General features: G+C 27.9%; 2 protein-coding genes across 2 annotated transcripts; one reads left to right on the forward strand and one right to left on the reverse strand.

Moving 5' to 3' along the window:
- Positions 1-15249: 15249 nt before the first annotated feature.
- On the forward strand, positions 15250-15851 carry K444DRAFT_522683 (uncharacterized protein; the record flags this gene model as incomplete). The annotated part of the gene is made up of 3 exons (XM_024874223.1): positions 15250-15435; positions 15503-15684; positions 15746-15851. 3 exons carry the CDS (start codon positions 15250-15252, stop codon positions 15849-15851), a joined length of 474 nt encoding a protein of 157 aa, XP_024740629.1.
- Positions 15852-16906: 1055 nt separating this feature from the next.
- K444DRAFT_651234 (uncharacterized protein) lies at positions 16907-20488 on the reverse strand (the record flags this gene model as incomplete). The annotated part of the gene is made up of 3 exons (XM_024885697.1): positions 16907-18094; positions 18200-18738; positions 18814-20488. 3 exons carry the CDS (start codon positions 20486-20488, stop codon positions 16994-16996), a joined length of 3315 nt encoding a protein of 1104 aa, XP_024740630.1. The 3' UTR covers positions 16907-16993.
- Positions 20489-21007: the final 519 nt, after the last annotated feature.

The following is a 21007-nucleotide window of genomic DNA, read 5'->3' on the forward strand; positions in this document are numbered from 1 at the left end:
TTTAGATTTTAACTTTTATTTTCTAAAATATTTATTATTATTATTTTTTATACTAAAGCTTTTTTATAGATATTAGGAAATAATTACTTAAATCCTTATAGTAATTAAAAAAAAAGAATTCTTAATTCTTAGAAATAATACTTTATAATTTTTTTAGAAGTATTTTAAATATAAGAATAATAGAATACTAGTTAGTAAAAGAATTATATAATATTAAAACTAATAACTAAAATAAGGAATTAGCTTTAAAAACTAGTAAGATATTTTTATTATTATTAGATATACTAGACTCTTTAATTTCACTTTCTAAAGAAAAAAAAGATTTTGTTTTTTTCGAGAATTTATTTTTATAAAAATAAGAAATTAATATAATTAAAGAATACTTTATTATTTAGTATATAAAACATATAAGTTAAGAGAAATATACTAATATCTTCTATAGCTATAATAAATAGTTATAATATATATAATCTCTATTTAATTATATATCTATATTTATTAATTAATATTTGGATATAAAGAAATAATAACTAATAATCTTTAGTACTTTACTAATATTCATATATTTTATATCTGGCTTATCTAGTTATAATAATATTAGAATATCTAGGCTATATATAACTATTATAAATATTTTAGTACTATAAGTAAAAGAAGAGATTTGAAATTAAACTATAGCTTAAAAGTTAATAGAATATAACTTTACTATTTATTAAAAGCACTTTCAGAAATCGAGCTATAGTTATATTAAATACCTCTTTTACTATTATTATATTAGGTATTTCTTTTACTATTATTATATTAGATATCTTTTCTACTAATCCGGTTTTATAGAGATTCTATATTATATAAGAGTTTTAAAAACAAATTATAGTTATATAGGGTTTATTATATAAATATTAAAAGAATATAGATTTTTTTTTATAAAGTATTATTATAATAATAATATAAAATATTTTAATAAATTTCTTTATAGAAAGTTACTAGATTTACTTTAATCTTATAAATTAGATATAAGATTTCAATAAATTTCTTTATAGAAAGTTACTAGATTTACTTTAATCTTATAAATTAGATATAAGGTTTTAATAAATTTCTTTATAAAAAGTTACTAAATTTATTTTAATTTTATAAATTAAATATAAGGTCTTAATAAATTATTTTATAAAAAGTTACTAAATTTAGTTAATTTTATTAATTAGATACTATATTTCAATAAACTCTAATATTAAAAGTTATAAAATACTTATAACTTCTTTAATTCTTATTTACTAATTTATTCTTTTATTTACTAATTCTAATATATTTTATAATATTAGTACTAAAACTATTATAATAACTTAGTTTAGATACTTTAGATTTAAAAATATCGAATAGAAATTATATTTAGAACTAAAGTATTTAATTAAATATATATTAGATATATTTTTATAAAATTAAATTATTTAATTAATTTAATTTACTAATTTTTATAACTATTTATATTGAAAATATATTTATAATATTAGATTTTTATTTTAGATATAATAATAAATTAAAAACCTAACTTTATTTTATTTTAGCTTTAAATTTTATAAGATATAAATTAAAAATCTTTATATCTTATTTTATTTTTTATTTTTATTATTATAAAAATATATTTTAAAAATATATTTATTTTATTATAAAATTCTAAATAATTTTTATTTATTTTAAAAAAAATTATAATAAAATTTACTAAAAATATAAAATTACTAAAATATAAGAATTAAATATTTAAGCTTTCTTTTTTATATATAAATCTAATCTAAAAGATTTATATTCGGTTATATTTAAATATTTTAAATAAAAATAAAAATAATTTTTAGTTTTATAATAAAGAAATTCCTATAAAGTCTTTCTATATTTAATTATTATAAATATTTTATAAAAGTTAAATTTAATTAGTTTTTATTATATAAAAAGTATTTAAAGAATATAGAGATTTTATTAAAATTATATATATTTTTCTAAATATAAAAACTTTAATATTTTTAGCTATAAATAATTATTTAATATTTAATATTATATACTATTAGTATATATTTAAAGTTATATAACTATAATTTTGCTATTTAATTATATTTTAGTAATTTAATTATAATTAGATATATTTATTTATAATAAATATTATAGTTTTTTTAGTCTAAAAAAGTAAAATATAAGTCTAATTCTTAGATATTTTAGTTTTAGCTAGACTTAGTAATAATTCTGGAATAATCTATACTATTTCTAAGTAGAATTATACTTTAAGCCTTTAACTACTTATAATTATAAGGAATTTATAATATATTTCTATTTAGATTTATAAATAACCTTATAATTACTAATTATATAAAAAAAACTTTTAGTTATATAATTATTTTATTTAATTCTTGCTTTCTATTTATATTATATATAAGAAATTTAAATTTAAGCTTATTTTAATATAGTAAAAAAGAAGTAATTTAAGTTTTTATAAGACTTATTTAATTAGAAAGTATTTTCTATATAAATTTATTATATAAGATACTTTATTCTAAATTATTTTAATTGTTCTAGAATTATTACTAAGCCTGGTTTTAGCTAATTATAGACTATAGCAAAAACTCGCTATAGCAATCCCTGATATAGCGATATCCTTAGTAATATAATACGGCCATACGGTCTCACACTTTTTTAGCCTAAGGCTTATAATATCCTTGGTATTACGATTATCGTAAGGTTTTTCGGTCCTAACCCTTAATTTTTGGTAGTCTATTATTCTATTTTAGCTTGAAAATGGATTAATTTATTAATACTCCAGGGCCCTCCGGTACCTCTTAGGCTCTTAATCTTACCGAATCATAGCCCCTTGATCTTACCTCTGGTTCTCTAGCCCCTAAACAGCCCAAAAAAAGACGAAGAGGCATGACAGAAGCTAATCGCCGAGTACTACGGAGGTATAAGTAATCCTATCCTAAAGCTATATACGCTAATCTTATTAAGTAGTTCCAGGACAAGTACTACTACAAAATTAACCAGTCTACTATTTCCCTTTGCCTTAGCGCTTAATTCGATTACCTTAATACCGATATACGAAAAGATATAAGCCTTACGGGTTAGTATTCAAGCCAATCTGATTGGCCAGATCTTGAATCGGTACTCTTTAAATAGTAGCAGAAGATATAAAGGCAGAAGGCGATAATTACGGGCGATATTCTAAAGCAGAAGATATATAATATCTGGTATCTTCTTCCCTAATATTACAAGTAGCCAGAGCCCAAATGGTCTAATAGATGGTTGACCAATTTTAAGAACCGCTTCCATATTAAGGAGTTCGTTTACCATAGCGAAAGCGGTATAGCAGATATTAATAGTCCTGAGAATATTAAGCAAATATAAGAGAATCGAGATCTGGTAGCTATATACTCTCCTGAGAATGTCTTGAATATAGATAAAACTGGTTTATACTAGAAAATATTACCAAATCATATACTAGTAACTGAGGCTAGTAATAGGGGCAAAAAAAGTAAAGAGCGAATTACTCTTACTCTTACGGTTAATGCTACAGGTACTAATAAGTAGGAGCCTTGGTTAATTGGAAAGAGTGAGAACCCTCGGTACTTTAAATATATTAATTATCGACTTTTGGGTATATAATATTAGTATAATAATTCCAAGTAGATAACTGGTATTATCTATATAGAATACCTCTATTGGCTCAATCGCAAGTATTCTACTTAAGGCCGGTATATCCTTCTTTTTATAGATAATTTCTCAGGGTATGAATATGGCATTAATCTCGTTAGTAGAAAACAAGCTCTTTCTTATATACAAATAGAATAGCTACCTCCTAATATAATATCGCATTAGTAACTAGCAGATCAGGGTATTATTAATACCTTCAAGCTTTATTATTGCAAGTAATAGGTTGGCTATATAATCAAGTAATTTGAGGCGAATAAGAATCCCAATAAAATAGTTACTCTTCTCTATACGATTAACTGGGCAGTATATACTTGGAATAACCACATTAAAGCTTCTATAATTACTAATTACTAGTATAAATTAAGTCTTATTATAAAACCTTTCCTTAGTAAAGATCTTAATACCTATAGCGAACTGGACAAGGAATGGGCTACTTAATAAGCAAAAGATAAAGAAACCATCGAAGTCCTTTAATTAGCTATTCAGAGTACTACCCAATTTAATAATCCTCTTCCCATTAGCCAATTTATTATACTAATTAACAAGGCAATTATAGAAAAAGAGAATATAACTCTGGAGATAATTATAAATCGCTATATTCAGGGAGGTTTAGGGGATTAGTCTGATATAGAGCGGGAGAAGCAGGAGGAGCAGGAGGAAAAGATTAGGGAAGTAAAGCTAGCTAAAGTAATAGCTATACTTGATTTGGTAAATCTTTATAAGAAGTAATAGGAGAATGGACAAAGTGAGATTATACGTAAGCTTAATGCTTTAAAAGCTACGTTTACCTAAAGAAAGGTTGGGAAAGCAAAGCAGGCTTATTTAGAGCTTTTAGGAGGTACTTTACAAGTAGTAAGGCATTAGGATTGAGAGGTTCTTTATATATCTTTAGTTCTTCCTTATTTATTATATATATACGTAATCCTTGATTTAATAATACCTCGGTATATCGTTAGAAAAAGGCACTAAAATTGATATTGCTATAGCGAGTTTTTGCTATATATATTAATTTCTTTTCTAACTAGTAATATTAATATTTTAATATTAAAAATTAATAAAATAAGAAAGTTTTTTTAATTTTTAATTTTCCTAGATATAAACTAACTAATTTTAATTTTAAAATATTAAAACTAATATAAATCTTCTACTCTTAAAAGAAATCGTTTAGTTAAAATATAATTTATAAATTTTTTTATAAAAAAAGCTAGTTTTTTTAATAATTTTAAAAAATGATTTCTTTATTATATTAATTAATTAAGCTTTTATAATTATATTTTATTTTTGTTTTTATTTTTTTATTATTTTATTATATTTTATATAAGTTTTAATTTTATTATAATTAATTCTTTATATTAAATAATATAAAAAATGTTTTTTTATTTTATAATTTCTTTAAATAATATATTAAACTAAAAGAATAATTTTAAAATATTTATTTTATATTTTAATTAATAAATTTTTAAAAAAATAAATAAAAAATTATATTATATTTTAAATTAGAATTAATTATATTATTAAAAATTAAAAAATTAAAATTATATTAGAAATTTTATTAATTTTTAAATTTATTCTAATACTTTAAATTAATTAAATATAAATATAAATAATACTATTTTAATATCTAATTAATAATAATAATATTTTTAAAATTATTTATAATTCTTATTAATAATTATAAAATAGAATTTTAATATAAATTTATTATATAAATTATAGCTTTAGCTATATAAGAGCTATATATATATATATATATAATTTCTATATAATATTTAGTAAATACTAGAATATTAATTAGACTAATAATATAAATATAGTAACTTTTAATATTATAACTAGTTATTAATAATATAAATAGTAAAATTAAATCTCTAATTCTAATCCGATTTCTGTTTCTGAACTTTAATTCTAAAAAACTTTTTATAATATAAATTAGATATTTGAATTTTAAAAAACTTCTTTTAATTCAAATATATTTTTAAAATATTATATAATAGCTTCTAATAAATAGTATTAAAATTACTTTTAAAGCTTATTATATTAGAAAAGAAAATAAATTCTAATTTTATTTTAGAAAGCTTTTTAATAAAAACTATTAAGAAAAATAAAATAAACTTATAAATAAAGTTTTTATAAAATATAATAAATTATGAGATATTTCTAAAAATACTTTTATATTATTCTAATTATAAAATATATTAATTAATTATATTTATTAATTTCTACTTTTATTAAAGTATTTTAATTTTAATATATAAGTATTATTTTATAATTTAAATAATAATAACTTAAGTATTAATTAAAATATTTTAATTATTACTTGAATTATTTTTATTATTATTACTATCTTTTAAAGACTCTTAAAAGACCTTATTAAAAGTATTAAATAAGTTTTAATTATTATTTATATTAGAATTAATTTAGTTAATTTTCTTTATAAAAATAGTTTTAATAAAAAATTATATATTTTATAAATTTCGAAATATAATTATTTATTAAACTATTATTTTTGAAAATAGAAAGATTAGTTTATAAAATATATATTAGTAAATAATAGAAAGATTAGTTTATAAAATATATATTAGTAAATAATAAAATAATAAAATAAATTAGTAAGTTATAAAACTATAGTATTAAATTTAGTATAGAACTAATCTCTATTTCTTTTATAAGATTTAGAAAAGCCTTTTTTAAATAGAAGACTCTAATAATATATATATAATTAGTAATTTATAAGTCTAATACTTATAATATAAATAGTAATTAGTTATAATATTAAAGAACTACTAATCTGTTTTATTAATACTTGTTATATCCGAGGTTTATTATATATTCTTAAGTTATATATAACTTTATATATATTATAAATAGTATAAGAAAATTATTTAGTTTAATTAAACAAAATATTTTAAAAATATATTTAAAGTAAATTAATTATATAAATAAATAAAAAGTAAAAAAGAAAACTATAATAAAAGAATTAATAGTAGATTTGTTTACCTTTATTATTTTCGCTCTATTCCTGTTATCTTAGAACGATTAGAAGGTTCTATTACTAATATTACCTAATACTAGTTAATACCGGCCGGAATGTTTCGTGGAACGTTCCAGGGTGAAATATTGCCAAGCCTGTATACGAGCAAAACAGGAATAAGGCAGGAACTGGCAGGGATATACTGTTTTCATATCTACTCCCTTGCACATAAGCTGACAATTGAGTGTGGGCGAACCCGAGATTTGCTTACTATTATCGAAAGTTAGTTGACACCTCGATATATCTGACAAATAAGGAACCAGAGGTTGCACAAACAGCCAAATGGGGGGCGCGCATGCAGTATAGCTCATTAGTAAAATTTGTAGTTTGCACCGAGTGAGACCTGCCCCCCAACCCCCCCTATCCCTTCGTCCGGTGAGACATTGCCACACTAGCGGCCTCACATAAATATCCCTACTTCGGATTATGTGTCTGCCGAATTAGGGATATTCATATGCGGCCGCTGATGTGGCAATGTCTCACCGGACGAAGGGATAACACAATGTGACACAGTCTACACTGACGCCTCAGCCAAGGACACTAACCTCGGCGCAGCGGCAGTCCTTCTCGACGAGAACAGCAGCATCAAGAAATTCAAGCAAGTCAACATTAGTCCGGCAAAGCACTGGTCCGCCCACGCGGCCGAGCTGATTGCAATCTACTTCGCGATCACGATAGCCCAGGAAGTACAGATAGAAGGGAACAAACATGGCAGGACACAACCGCGCACTTTTGCCATAGTCAGCGACTGCAAATCTGCACTTCAAGCGATTGGAAACTAGCAGTGTGTCAAAAAAAAATCAAGGCTAGTTAATTATAATTCACTATAGTTAATTATAGTTGATTATAATTTGATTCAGTAGATTTTGACTTGATTTGATTTGATTATAATTATAATTAATTATAATTAACTATAATTATTACATAATATAAGAAAACTTGAATTTCTCAAATAACTTAAAAGATTATTAAATAACTAATAGCTATATTAATAAGATATTAATAAAACTTATAAAAAATATATAAGGGTATAAAGCTAGTCTAAATCGGGTATAAAAATAGTTATTCTCCTTAGAAATCTCTTCTTTATCTTTTATTCTTATTTTCTGCTTTTTTATTCCTCCTTATTTTAAGAGATATTAAGGTTAATTAAGGATTATTAAGATAATTTCGAATATATTAAGTAAAAATAAATAAGTTTATAGTTAAAAGCTTCTTAATTAGAGCTGTAGTTATTGAGATATTTATATATAAAATTAGAGGAAAAGAGAGTAACTTGAGGAAAATTACTTATTTATATATAAAATCTCTAGAATCTAGATAATTCTTTAATAAATATCTAATTAGATATAATCTCCTAATATTAAAGCACTTACTTATAAGAGGGCCTATTTTTAGCTATTTTACTTATAATAATAAGATTTATAAAATAGCGAGAAATTACTAGAAAATCGAGAAGGTTTTAGTACTTTTGGCTCGTACTACTTTGCTTACTAAGTAGTATAATATCCGATTTAGTAAGGAGTACCTTAAGTAATACCGGATATAGGCTAGCCTAAGCCTTATTTTAGCCTTATCTCGCTTTTCTAATCTCTGAATATACGTATACGGTCACGTGACTAAATAATTAACTATAATTAACTATAGTTAATTATAGTTAATTATAAATTAATTAAGTAGATTTTGACTTGATTTGATTTGATTTAGAGGTAATAATTATATTAAGCTAAATTATTTAATATACTAGAAACTAGCCAGAGAACTAATTCTGGGAGTTCTAAGCTTTATATAAGGCAGGTATACTTTTCTTCTTTTTATAGTAAAGCTATTTATATATTTATATTTATATTTATATTTATATTTAAAAAAACTTATTACTTTTATTTATAAATTATTTTAAGGCTTATTTTTATATATAGCTGTTTTTTTCTTATTTATAAATTCTTTTTTTATTAAATATAAATATATTATATTTATAAACTTATATTTATATAATTATAAATATATAAAAACTTTTTAATATATATTATATATAAAAAGATTATAAAAGATTATAAAAGCTTTTTATAGCTTTTATTAAATTCTTATTTATATATATAAAGTTCTTTTTTATAAGCTTTATTTTTATTTATAAAACTTATATATAAAAATTCTTTTTTTTTAAAAAAAAAATTTTTTTATAAATTTTTTTTATAAAGTAATAGGTTTATTTAATTTTTAAAGAAAAATAATATTTTTATAAGCTATTTATTAAATATATAAAGCTCTTTTTTCTATATATTAAGCTTTTTTTTTAGCTTTTTTTTTTAGCTTTTTATATATATATTTTTCTTTTAAAACCGGCCTTTTAATTTATTATATAAATTAATTATAAAATTTAAATATATTTTAATAATATATATATTTATTTATTATTTACTTATTATATATATATACTAAAGAAAAACATATAAAGGAAATAATAAATATATATATAAGAATTTAAGTATTTAAAAAGCTATTTTAATAAGAAGAAAAGAAAGAAAGAAAGAAAGAAAGAAAAAAGAGTATTATATATAGAGTAATAAATAGCTGAAAGTATATAACTTAGCTATATAACTATTTCTTGATTTCTTACTATAATATCTATATACTTTTTTTTATTAATTTAATATTTTTTAAATTAAAGCTTTTTTTAAAAAAGAATTAAAATTAAAATTAAATCTTATAATATTATATTTATAAATAATTATAAGTATTTATAAGAAAGTTATTTATAAAATATAAAAAGAATTATATTTAAATTAGATTTTAAATTATTTAAGTTATAAGAACTAATTTATTTTTATTATAATTTTTATATATTAAATATTAAATATAATAATTTACTCTTTTATAAATTTTCTATTAATAATTTTATATAAGTATTAAAGTTAATAATAATTTTATTATAACTTAAAGTTCTTTTTATTTTTATTTATATTTATATTTATAAATATTTTAAATATTTTATAAAAGTTCTTTTAGTTTAATATTTATTTATATAATATTAATTTTTTATAAATTATTATTATTTTTAATTATATAAATATAAAGTTATATTTATAAGTTTTCTTTAAGTTTTTATTTAATTTATATATTTAATTTATTTTTATAAGCTATTTTAAGTTTTATTATTTCTTATAAACTTTAAATTATATATATAAAATTCTTTTTTCTAAAATATAATTATATTATATTTATAAGCTTATATTAATTTAATTATAAATATATAAGAACTTATAATTTAAAGCTCTTTTATTAAAATTATTAAATATTAATTTATAATCTTATTTATATCTTTTATTAAGTTTATATTTATATATAAATCTTTTTTTTATTATATAAAATTTATAAAGTTTTAATTATTTTTATAATTTTATTATAAGGTTTTTTTTATTAAATTATTCTTTTCTTTTTATAAGCTCTTTAAAATATTATTTAAATTTATATCTTTTTTTAAACTTTAGTTTTATTTATAAAACTTATTTTTTTATATAAAAACTAAAGTTTAAACTATATATTTTAAATATCTTTTTATTTTTTTATTTTTTTTTATTTCCTTTTATAAAAATAACTTATTTATTTTATTTCTTTTTATAAAAATTATTTATTTATTTATTAAACTCTTTTAGCTTTTATTTTAATTATATATATATTTCTTCCTTAATATTTAATCTTTAATATATAATATAAATTAGTTAATATTTAAATATTAAATAATAATTTATTATATAAATTAATTATAAGATTTAATAGTTTTTAAATAATATATAAAGAAAAAATATAAAAGTAATATATAATTTGAATTAATTATTATTTCTTATTTTATAAATTAATTTCTTTTAAATATTTTATTTTATATTTAGATATATATAAAACTAAAATTTATATTATAATTAATAATATAAATATAAATATATATAAAGAAAAAAATTTAAAAAATAATTCCTTTAAATTTTATTTATATTAATTCTTTTTAGAGATTCTTTTATAAATAACTTTATTTAATTATAAAATTTAATATATAAATAATATTAATTTTTATTTTTATTTATTTATATATAAAATATTAAAATATTAATCTAATTCTAGAAATTTTAAGTTTAATTTAAAATAAATATACTTTTTCTTTTTTATATTAAAGTTATATTTATATTACTTATATTTATTTTATTTTATATATAATATTTTAGCTTAAACTTTATTTATAAAGCTTTTTTTTATTTATATAAGTTTTATTTATATTTAAAAAACTTTTTATTTTATAAATTATTATAGCTTTTAATTATATTTATATAATTTTTCTCTCTTTTTATAAGTTTCTTTAAACTATAGTTTTATTTTAGAAGCTATTTTAAATCTTATTATTATTTATAATACTTTTTTAAACTTTATTTTTATTTATAAAGCTTTTTTTATTAAATATAATTATATTATATTTATAAATTAAAATATATAATAACTTATAATTTAAAGATTTGTATTTAAATAATTAGCCTTTTATTTTATATATTAAATTAAATACTTTTTAATATATATTATATATAAAAAATAATATTAAAATTTATAAAAAGCTTTTTTAAATATAAGCAAAATAATATTAATTTATAAATTTATTATTAAAACTTATATATTTATTTATATCTTTTATTAAGCTTTTATTTATATATATAAAGCTTTTTTTTATAAGCTTATTTTCTTAAGTTTTACTTATATTTTTATGTTTTTTTTAAGCTTTATTTTTATTTATAAAACTTATATATAAGAATTTATTTTTAAAAAAACTTATAAATATATATTATTTATAGTTTTAAATTAAGTTTTAAAACTTAAAATAAGTTTATATTTATTTATAAACTTTTTTAAATCCTTTATAAGTTTATAAGGCTTTTTTTTATTAAATTCATTTTATTATTATTTTTTAGCTTTATATATATATATTTAAAACTAGCTATTTAATTTATAATATAAATTAATTATAAAATTTAGGTTTTTTTTTAATAATATATTTCTTATTAAGAAACTAAATAAGTTTAATACTTATATTAATATTTTAAATAAGCTATTATAAAAGTAATTATAAATAAGAAATATATAAGCTTTTAAGTTCTTTATATAATATTTTTAATTTATAATTTAATTATATAATATAAATATAAATATTTGAATTTTTAATATATTACTATAATATATTATATATTTAAAAATAATATATATATAATTATAACTTATAATATTTTAAAAAAGGAATTCTTTAATTAAAAATATAAATAGATTTTTAAATCTTATTACTTATTATTTCTTATATTAATTAGTTTTATTTTTATATATATTAAATTAATTTTTAAACTTTTTAGCTTTATTTAAAAATATTTTTTATATTTAATAAATAATAATAATAATAATAATAATAATAATAATATATAAAATAATTTTAGAATTTAGAATTTTTATAAATATATATATTTTAAAAAAGAATTAATTTCTTAATTTAAGATTTAATTTAATAATTTTAATAAGTTTTTATATAATTATTAAAAGCTTTTAAATATAAATTTAAAAGTAATAATATTAAAGTAATAATATTAAAATAAGATATTTTTATTATAATTTAAGATTTAATAAATAATTTAATTTATAAAAAATATAAGTTTAATTATTTATATATATTTCTTAAATATATATATATCTCTTAAATATATATATATCTCTTAAATATATATATATCTCTTAAATATATATATATTTCTTTAATATATATATATTCCTTAAGTATATATATATTTCTTAAATATATATATATCCTTTAAATATATATATATCTTTTAAGTATATATATATCTCTTAAATATATATATATTCCTTAAATATATATATATCTCTTAAGTATATATATATTCCTTAAATATATATATATATCTTTTAAGTATATATATATCTCTTAAATATATATATATCCCTTAAATATAGATATATCCCTTAAATATATATATATATTCCTTAAATATATATATATCCTTTAAATATATATATATCCCTTAAATATAGGTATATCCCTTAAATATATATATATCCCTTAAGTATATATATATTCCTTAAGTATATATATATCTCTTAAGTATGTACGCATCCCTTAAGTATATATATATATCTTGAGGATATACTTTTTAAGCAATTATTAAAGGGTAAGGAAGGGATATGCTTCTTGCCTGCCTTTGGTACGCGTACCAGGGGCTAAAGAATAGCCGAAAAAGAAAGCCTTACTTTACGATAAAATTATAAAAATTAGCTTGCAAAGTACGGGGGAAGGAGGCTAGAAGGGAATCCAATTCTCAATTGCATAAGCACCCGTTCTAGGATTTACCCAGAGAGGGTGCTTATGCATTCTAATCAGAGTTGGCCTCCTGTCATTTCCCCTTTGGGCGTACACCCATGTTTTAGGAATGCTACGCGAGCAAAACAGGGATGTTGCAGGGATTGGCAGGGGCACACTGTTTTTGTATCTATCCCGTGCAGGAGGCCCGGCCAGCACCTACTGTAGTGCGCAGCATTTATGAACTAGTGGAAAACCCGAAAAGAGAACACCGACGAAGGCTCGGGCTCCAATGGATACCAGGACACAGCGGAAACGCCGGAAACGACGCAGCAGACAAGCTCACCAAAGACGCAGTCAGCCCGGAATAATGCCACCAATTCCAACACCTCGTCTCAGCCCAGAAAAAAGTGAACAGAGAACGAATATACGACGAATGGGAAAGGGAATGGCGATCCTCCGAAAAGGGCAAACATCTACGCAGAATCGACAAAGGGCTCCCCTCGACACACACACGGCGCCTCTACAACCCGCTCCCAAGGAACCGAAGCTACCTCCTGATGCAACTCAGATCGGAGCATTGCTGGTTGGCAAGTCACGGTAAGGAAATAGACCGTAGGGCGAAGACAAGTGCGAATGCGGAGCACGAGAGAGGGTGGTACACGCCCTAGTCGACTGCCCAAAACTACGAGACCTGAGACTGCAATTACGCAGCAAGATCGGGGATGCCCTCAACAACACGCCAGCGATGCTTGGAGGGCAAACCAACGACACCCGGGGAAACCCCAAGAGAAGAACACTCAACAGGGAAGTACTTGACGCAGTCCTGGACTTCGCCGGGGCCTCCCACAGATTCCAAGCGAGAGGGGAAAAGGCCCAAGCCGGGGCCCATGGACAGCAGACGGGAGCACAGGGCAGGAATTAAAGAAGGCCCAGAAACAGTGAAACGGGCAAATCAAAACCATTCTTTCCTTACCTTTCTATTTTCCTTTCCGTAACTCTAGGCAACTGGTCAATGTACGATAGAAACACAAAGAGAGACCAAGTAGTGGTAGCCTGCATATCCCAGACAGGGGAGAGGTCAGGGTAAATGAAAACCACCACCACCACCACCTTGTCTATTATAGTAAGCCGTAAGCACTACTTACCGTTTGTAACTTGATAAATAAATTGATAGCTGTGCGAGCCGACCACTCGGACGCCGTCAGCCGAAGAATCGGCTGCCAGGAAGCGGGGATCGTTGCTGCACTATACGATTTATGCCAGCGATGCTGTGACTGCATACAGTTCTCAGCCCTGCAGTAACTAACTTAGGTTTGTTTACTGATCTTAAGCAAGCTTCCGCACGTAAATGGCAGCCAATTACAATTCTCAGTAAAGAACTTTGGTACAGACCAACACAGTCCGGGGGTTTTAATGTCTAACAAATGAAGAAACATAGTGTAGGCAATGACACTAGACACGCCCTCTAACCCATACAAGGTATACATGCTTGACCCTTACTCTTGCCGGCGGACCTCAAGTGATGGGCGTCGCCAAAAATACACTGAAAAGTGAAGGGTGAATAGCATCTAGCACACACGTCGAGGGGTCACCGAAGGACCGCTAGCAACCCTAGTTTACTGTCCCTTGTGCTTGACGCGCCGTACCATGTATGCAGAGGTGGGGCGCCGGCGTCGCAGCGACAAGGTTTCTTCGAATGAATACAGTAAACCCTCTCCATGACCGGCACTTTGACTAAGGATATGCGCAGCTTAATAATCAAATCCGTCACCACCCATTTAACTAGGCGAATAATGATAATTTGGCCACTCTGATAATCATTCCGAATATCCAGCTCGTATGTTAGCTCCTGAAAAAACGCCCTTGTCTATTATAGGAAGCCATAAGCACTATTAACAGGTCAGCTCGTATGTTTGGTATCCTCGAGCATCTAACCGCGTATACTATGCTGCTCTGGTTGCGAATGTCACAGCTTCGGGCGAGCTCGCCTTTCCAACTAGGGGTTCCGAGCTGACCGAGATGTAACAGTGAGATGTGGCAAGTCATAAGCCTTTAAATTTGGTTAGCATCGATGAACCCATTGTTGCGAGGATCGTTTCTATAAAGGCTCCCAAGGCCCTTCCCTTCCTACGGCAACCCAAGAACTTAGTCTACCAACACCGAAGAGTCCCCAGTCCACGACAATAGGGAGAAAATGCTGTTCCTCGCTCTTCTCGCGCCTCTCCTCCAGCTTGCGGCTGCTGCTCCTGCCACGGATGTGGCAGTGGCAGGCCGCACTCATCTCCTTGGGAAGCGTAGTGATGGTACGGGAGTACACCTTGTGAACTGTGATCGCTTTGGAGGCGAGGGCACAATTTTGCCCGCGAGTTCCTACGTCGTTGTACGTTTGCCACCGTGATCCTCTAGCTCTTGTTGAGGATTTCCAAATAACCATATCGCGTTAGTAGTTCTGCCCGGTCGATAGCGACTGCAAACATGTGCCCAACTCAGACAACAGCTGCACCATGTCAAGCAACTTCCTCTTCACCTGGGAGGGAGCGGCTCAGGCTTGCACATTCCCTACTGGCGTTCGTTTTGCTTGGTTCATCGACTCCGACGCACAGTCGAAACCTAACTTCCAGCATATTGGGTAAGTCTTGCGAAGCTATCCAGCGCGGCCAAGCTCGGCGACTAACATCAAGGGACCATAGCGACGGTGGTAACCAGTTCCGGGCGTACGCGGGTTTCAAGGACGACCAGCACACCATGTTCAACCAGGGATCTAGGTCGTGCCACTCTATCTACTACTTCATCTAAGAATAGCCAGGGGAACGGCCATAACGGACACGTAGTCAAACAACAACTGCCAATAGTCAGCAGTAGCTAGGAGAAGAGCATTAGAATAAAGAACCCCTGTAACCTTTTAATTAATTATTCAATCTATTAGGCTACTTGTTTACAGAGCCTATATATTTCTAACTTGCTCTATTTCTCTTTATAGACATACTAGAGTAATCTTTTTTAGATTTGTTTGTATTCTTTTAATAACTAATAAATAAACTAATTAAATAAATATAAAACCTTATATTTATACCTTTATTATTTTATAATATAATAATTTTGCTTATTATTTTAGATACTTTATTTAATTTAGTACTTTTTAATTATCTTATTAGCCTCTTTTTAAAATATATATAAATCTGAAATTATTTTTATTTAACCTATATATAATTATTTTAAATTTACTTTATTTTTTTCGTAACTTAAGCTCTAAGTTATTTATATAGTTTTAAGGCAATATATTTATTACTATTAATAAAAGTATTATTTCTTAAAAGAATTAAAACTTTAAAATTATATTATTATATTTAACTAATATTATAAGAAATTAATATTATTAAAAACTAGTATTAAGAAATTAAAGTAATTATTACAAGTATAATATTTAAAGCTTAAAAATCGAAATAAAAGATTTCTTATAAAAATAATTTAAAGCTAAAAAAGAAAAAACTAGAATATGAAATTTATAAGAAAATAAATATATATTTCATAATATATTAGTTTATAAAAGACTTAATATTTTTAATATTTTTAATATATTTCAAGTATATTTCTTTAATAATATAATTATTTAATTATAATAATTTATAATATAAATTAAATTTTATATTATATTATTTAGTTCGATTTTAGTACGATTTTATATAATAATATAAGCTCTTACTTCATTTATTAGATAATTAATTAGCTTTACCATTATTATATTATCTAAGCCACAAGTCACGTGTGCGTGTTATACCCTCTAATTAGGAATTCTGCCTTTGTAAAGGCAGGGGGCAGTGCGAAAATCAAAAAATCAGAAAATCACTTTTCGCTTCTTGGTTTTGTCTGCTAGCCATGTCTGGGCCTCAGTAACTTTGTTCAAAGGCAAAGGTAATTATGCTACTGTAATGTAAAATTCAGTCTATCAAGATTTTCACCTTGCCACTAAGCCGCCTGGCGCACTTCAAGCATGGAAGAGACGAGCATATATAGAACATCTCTCCTTTTTCTTGGCACTTCCGACTCAAGATCGAGGACGCAGCAAGCCGAGCTGCCCAATTGCCCCTCGCTCGGAAAATGCCAACGTCATGTGGACCATCGATCAACTCATCCCAATTGTCTATAGAAACCAGGTGATTGACTTCTCGTGTAGTAGCTTGGGATCCCTCATTCTTACATATGCAATCTAGAATGTGATGTTCTGAAGGCATAAAGCGTAAGAGGTTAAGATCCGCTACCCACTCTCCACTATCGTGAACGGAAACAATTGATTCGATAAGGAATATATCTTTGTCAACCGTTCCAGAAGAATTAGGTTCAAGGGGCAATTTCCAGTCCGTAAATGAAAAATGCAATGTTGTGCCTTTGAAGTTGTCTTCTCTCTTGGAGTCGTACTTCGCGTGTCGAACTTGGCGCCAGTCGTCGGTGAGTTCTCTAAGCCGCGGATTTTGCGGTGCCACCATCATGGAAATACCAGGCATGCCAATATTTCCAACGATTCGTTTAATGTGGCATGCTGAGACAAGATTCGCTGGATCTGAGAGAAGTCTGCTTGCAACATAGATCGAGTTTCCCGAGGACATCGCCACTACGGATGAGAGAGAACAGACATCTATGTTCGCTGAGCCTGTCTCAAACATCAAGAGACACGCAAATACTTGGGGTCGCGAGAGCTCAGAGTAGAGCAAGCGATCAAAGTTGGTGCTTTCTGGGAGGCTAGACTCATCAGATCTATCGTCGGGATCATCTGGACACTTGGATTCCTGTGGCATGTGCCAGCGAGCGGTTGACAGATCCATAAACACAATAGTAAGTGGCACCGTCGCGCCAGGAATAGTATCATAAAGCCGAGAAGCAATGCCTAGAGCGTCGAGTGCCCTCCACTGGCTTTTAGGCAGAAGGTGAGGGTGAGCGAGGAGGAAAATGGCTGATGAAGGTTGACAGTCAGTGTCCGTGATTGCAGCCAGAAATTGTGCAACCCTGACAGGATTCAGAAGGCTCAGACCTTCGACCAGGCCCTCAATATCATTCAACATTGATGCGTCGGGGGTCCAATGACCCCTTGCCGCATAATTCCTCAGATCTCCCCGACGTGGATGTTGATCTTGCTCTGAGCGGCTGACTTCGCTTTGTTCGCTGTTGTTGCTATCATCTTTGATCTCTATTCCACCAATACTATCACAAGATGGTCGTCCATCTAGCGTCTCCTTGCGTCTTAACCAGAGGGCATGTTGACCAGGACCGTAGTCCCCAGCTATGAGGTCAAATTTTGTAGCAATGTGTTTCGTTTGCTCAGATGCGATTTCCCAGTCTGAAATTCTGTGCTTCGTCTGGTTGGTTGCCCATTGGTACAGGTAGTGGTCGACATAGAGTGAACACCTGTCAAAACATGAGCATGGGTGAGAGACAGAAGTCGTTCTTGATTCCGAAGCACAATACAGCTCCCCCGAGCGTTGAAGGCCACTGTAGAGAAGTGGAGGATCTTCCCATGTCATAGAAATTGCCCAATTTTTTTCTTGATCGTGCCTCGGAAACCCATCACTTCCTTTGACCGGCTTTTGCAGTCCATGCCCCGTCATAGCGGAATATTCTCCTCGCGAAGCGATGACTTCAACTCTTTCCAAGAGACCAAATCCAAAGTTTGTGCAACCAAGTTCAGCGACTTGAACACTTCCACCGCCATGGCAAGTCCATGTACATTGTATGTTTTCCTTTTTACATGGACAGTCCTTCATACAATCGGTTTTACAAGAACAACTCCATTTTCGCGCATTTCTGAAATGATTGAACGACCGCGAATGGACCTGCTTTTGCTTCAATTCCCCACTTATCAACCGTTTGCAGTGGGCATGTGAATGAGCTTGGTGGGGGACTGCGCTGGCAAACTCGTAGAATGGGATGGTATCTCTGTGAGTGTACGAGATTATAGCATCACAGTCCTCAAGTCCCAAGTTTTGTGCTACTCCTCGGAAGTATTGAATCCCGCAATCTACCACTGACTCCTGAGCAAGGGAAGACAGCATGACATGGTTACAGAGGCCGTAGAACGGGATTCGCCTTGTTCGACATTTTTGGTTGTAACGCCCTAGAAAGGTTTCCCCGCGGCGAAGTCCATAGGAGACGAGCATCATCGCAGTGTCCAGCTCTTCACCATTAGAATGGACAATGCGATCGGCGGCTAGAACGAGTACCTCCAACCAGCAGAACTCGTCGTTGAGTTCTAGAATGACATTGACATCAGATGAGCCGATCGGCTGGTTCCTAGGTGCTGAACTGAGAAGTTGCCAAAATGAAGTAAGCCACCTGCATACAAGAGGAGCATCCTCAATACCCATACTCCACTGCCGCAAGAGAGCCCCCAGGGCAACTAGGTGCAGTTCCCGAATCGCGACTCTGCCTTTGATATCTTCATTCGCCACTGGAACCGGGTCTCCGTAGTAGCGTAAATGAGACAGTGCTAGCGACCACCCGATGCCTTCCCCTTGATTACGCTCCGAATTTTGCAGCCCAATGGTAACAACACCAGCTTTGGGAACCAGTGGGTCGTTGAAAGCAACATTGACAGTTTTGGGGCCAAGAACGAGGAGATTGGGGAATATATGCCACGCTGAGAGTGCCAGCAATATTGATCCGTCACAAATCTGTTGGGGTGTTCCTGACAGCAGCTTCTCCAAACCCTCCATTGCTTGAATCCAAGCAGATGTGACACTTTCATACGTTGTGGCCCCACCGGAGACTAAGAGGCTGATGTTCTTGAGAATGAGATCGAGCCTCTTCTGCTCCGATATCTTCTCTTGATCAGCACTCTGCAACCACGACCTCGCGCTAGCATCCCATAACCTTATTTGTTCTCTCGGAATATCTTCCCCCAGGGTCATGATAAGGGTCATGGACGTAACGCTCCCGCTTTCAACGGCTGAATGTAACTCTCGTTTTCGTTCTAAAATGAGCTCAACCCATATGGCTGTGGCACTTTTGGCCTCCCAGGAACGAGCTAACATACACGCTAACAGGTGAACTGCAATTGAAGCATGCCCGGACGTAGCTGCTGCCCAGAGAGAAGTACCATCTGCTCCGACGAAGGTCTCGAAGGCCCCGTCCTTCCGTGAGCCCTTCGGATTCACTCCGGGACTCTCGAATATAGCGGACGCTCGCATACCGTAGGCTTTCACAAGTTTGGGGTAACTTGGGATGATCGGCTCAAACAAGGCTCCAAGCTTGCGAGCGGTCTGATGGAGAGGCCCATCCTCTGCATCAGCCCGACGACGGAGAGATAATGCGGAGCCTAATCCTTTGAATTCCCTCGGGGCCTCGAACTTGAGCAGAGATATGTCGACATTCAAGCTTGCTAGTTGGAGAGTGTTCTCGTTGCTGCCAGAGAAAAGAGCGTTCGTAATCTTGCCAAGCGGCATTGTGGGTCCTCGTAGGGCGCTGCCTCACTTGCGGAGCACGTTGAGGGCAGAACTCGTGTTTGTTTGGAGGACGACTTGGTGTATTGAACTTATTTTTTGTTGACTGAAATTGTGCTTTGAGAACTCGAATCTGAAATCTGTGAGAGCGGAAGTCTGTCTTTGTTGCTTCCAGCAAGGCAGCAGTTATGGCCAGGCCGAAACACGAATGCCTGGCGAGAAGCCCCATTTTTCTTTTTCTCACGGCGAGGCTGAGAGATTACATGGCTTATAAATATACAGCACTTTCCAAAACATGTCTAATTGAAATCGCGAGGGATCCTTTCCTTTGCCAGAGTTCAAGAATCCAAGCCTTCGCTGAGGCCATAAAAGGAGTGCAAGTATATATAGTGCTCTTTATTAAAAGAATTAATATTTCAAAATTCAAGATACTTATATTATTATATTAATAATTTTATATAAAAGCTTAAATTTAATTCTTCTCTTTAAATATTCTTTATATATTTAAAAAAAAAATCATTT

Source organism: Hyaloscypha bicolor (assembly GCF_002865645.1).
Source record: "Hyaloscypha bicolor E unplaced genomic scaffold K444scaffold_50, whole genome shotgun sequence".
Lineage (NCBI taxonomy): Eukaryota > Fungi > Ascomycota > Leotiomycetes > Helotiales > Hyaloscyphaceae > Hyaloscypha > Hyaloscypha bicolor.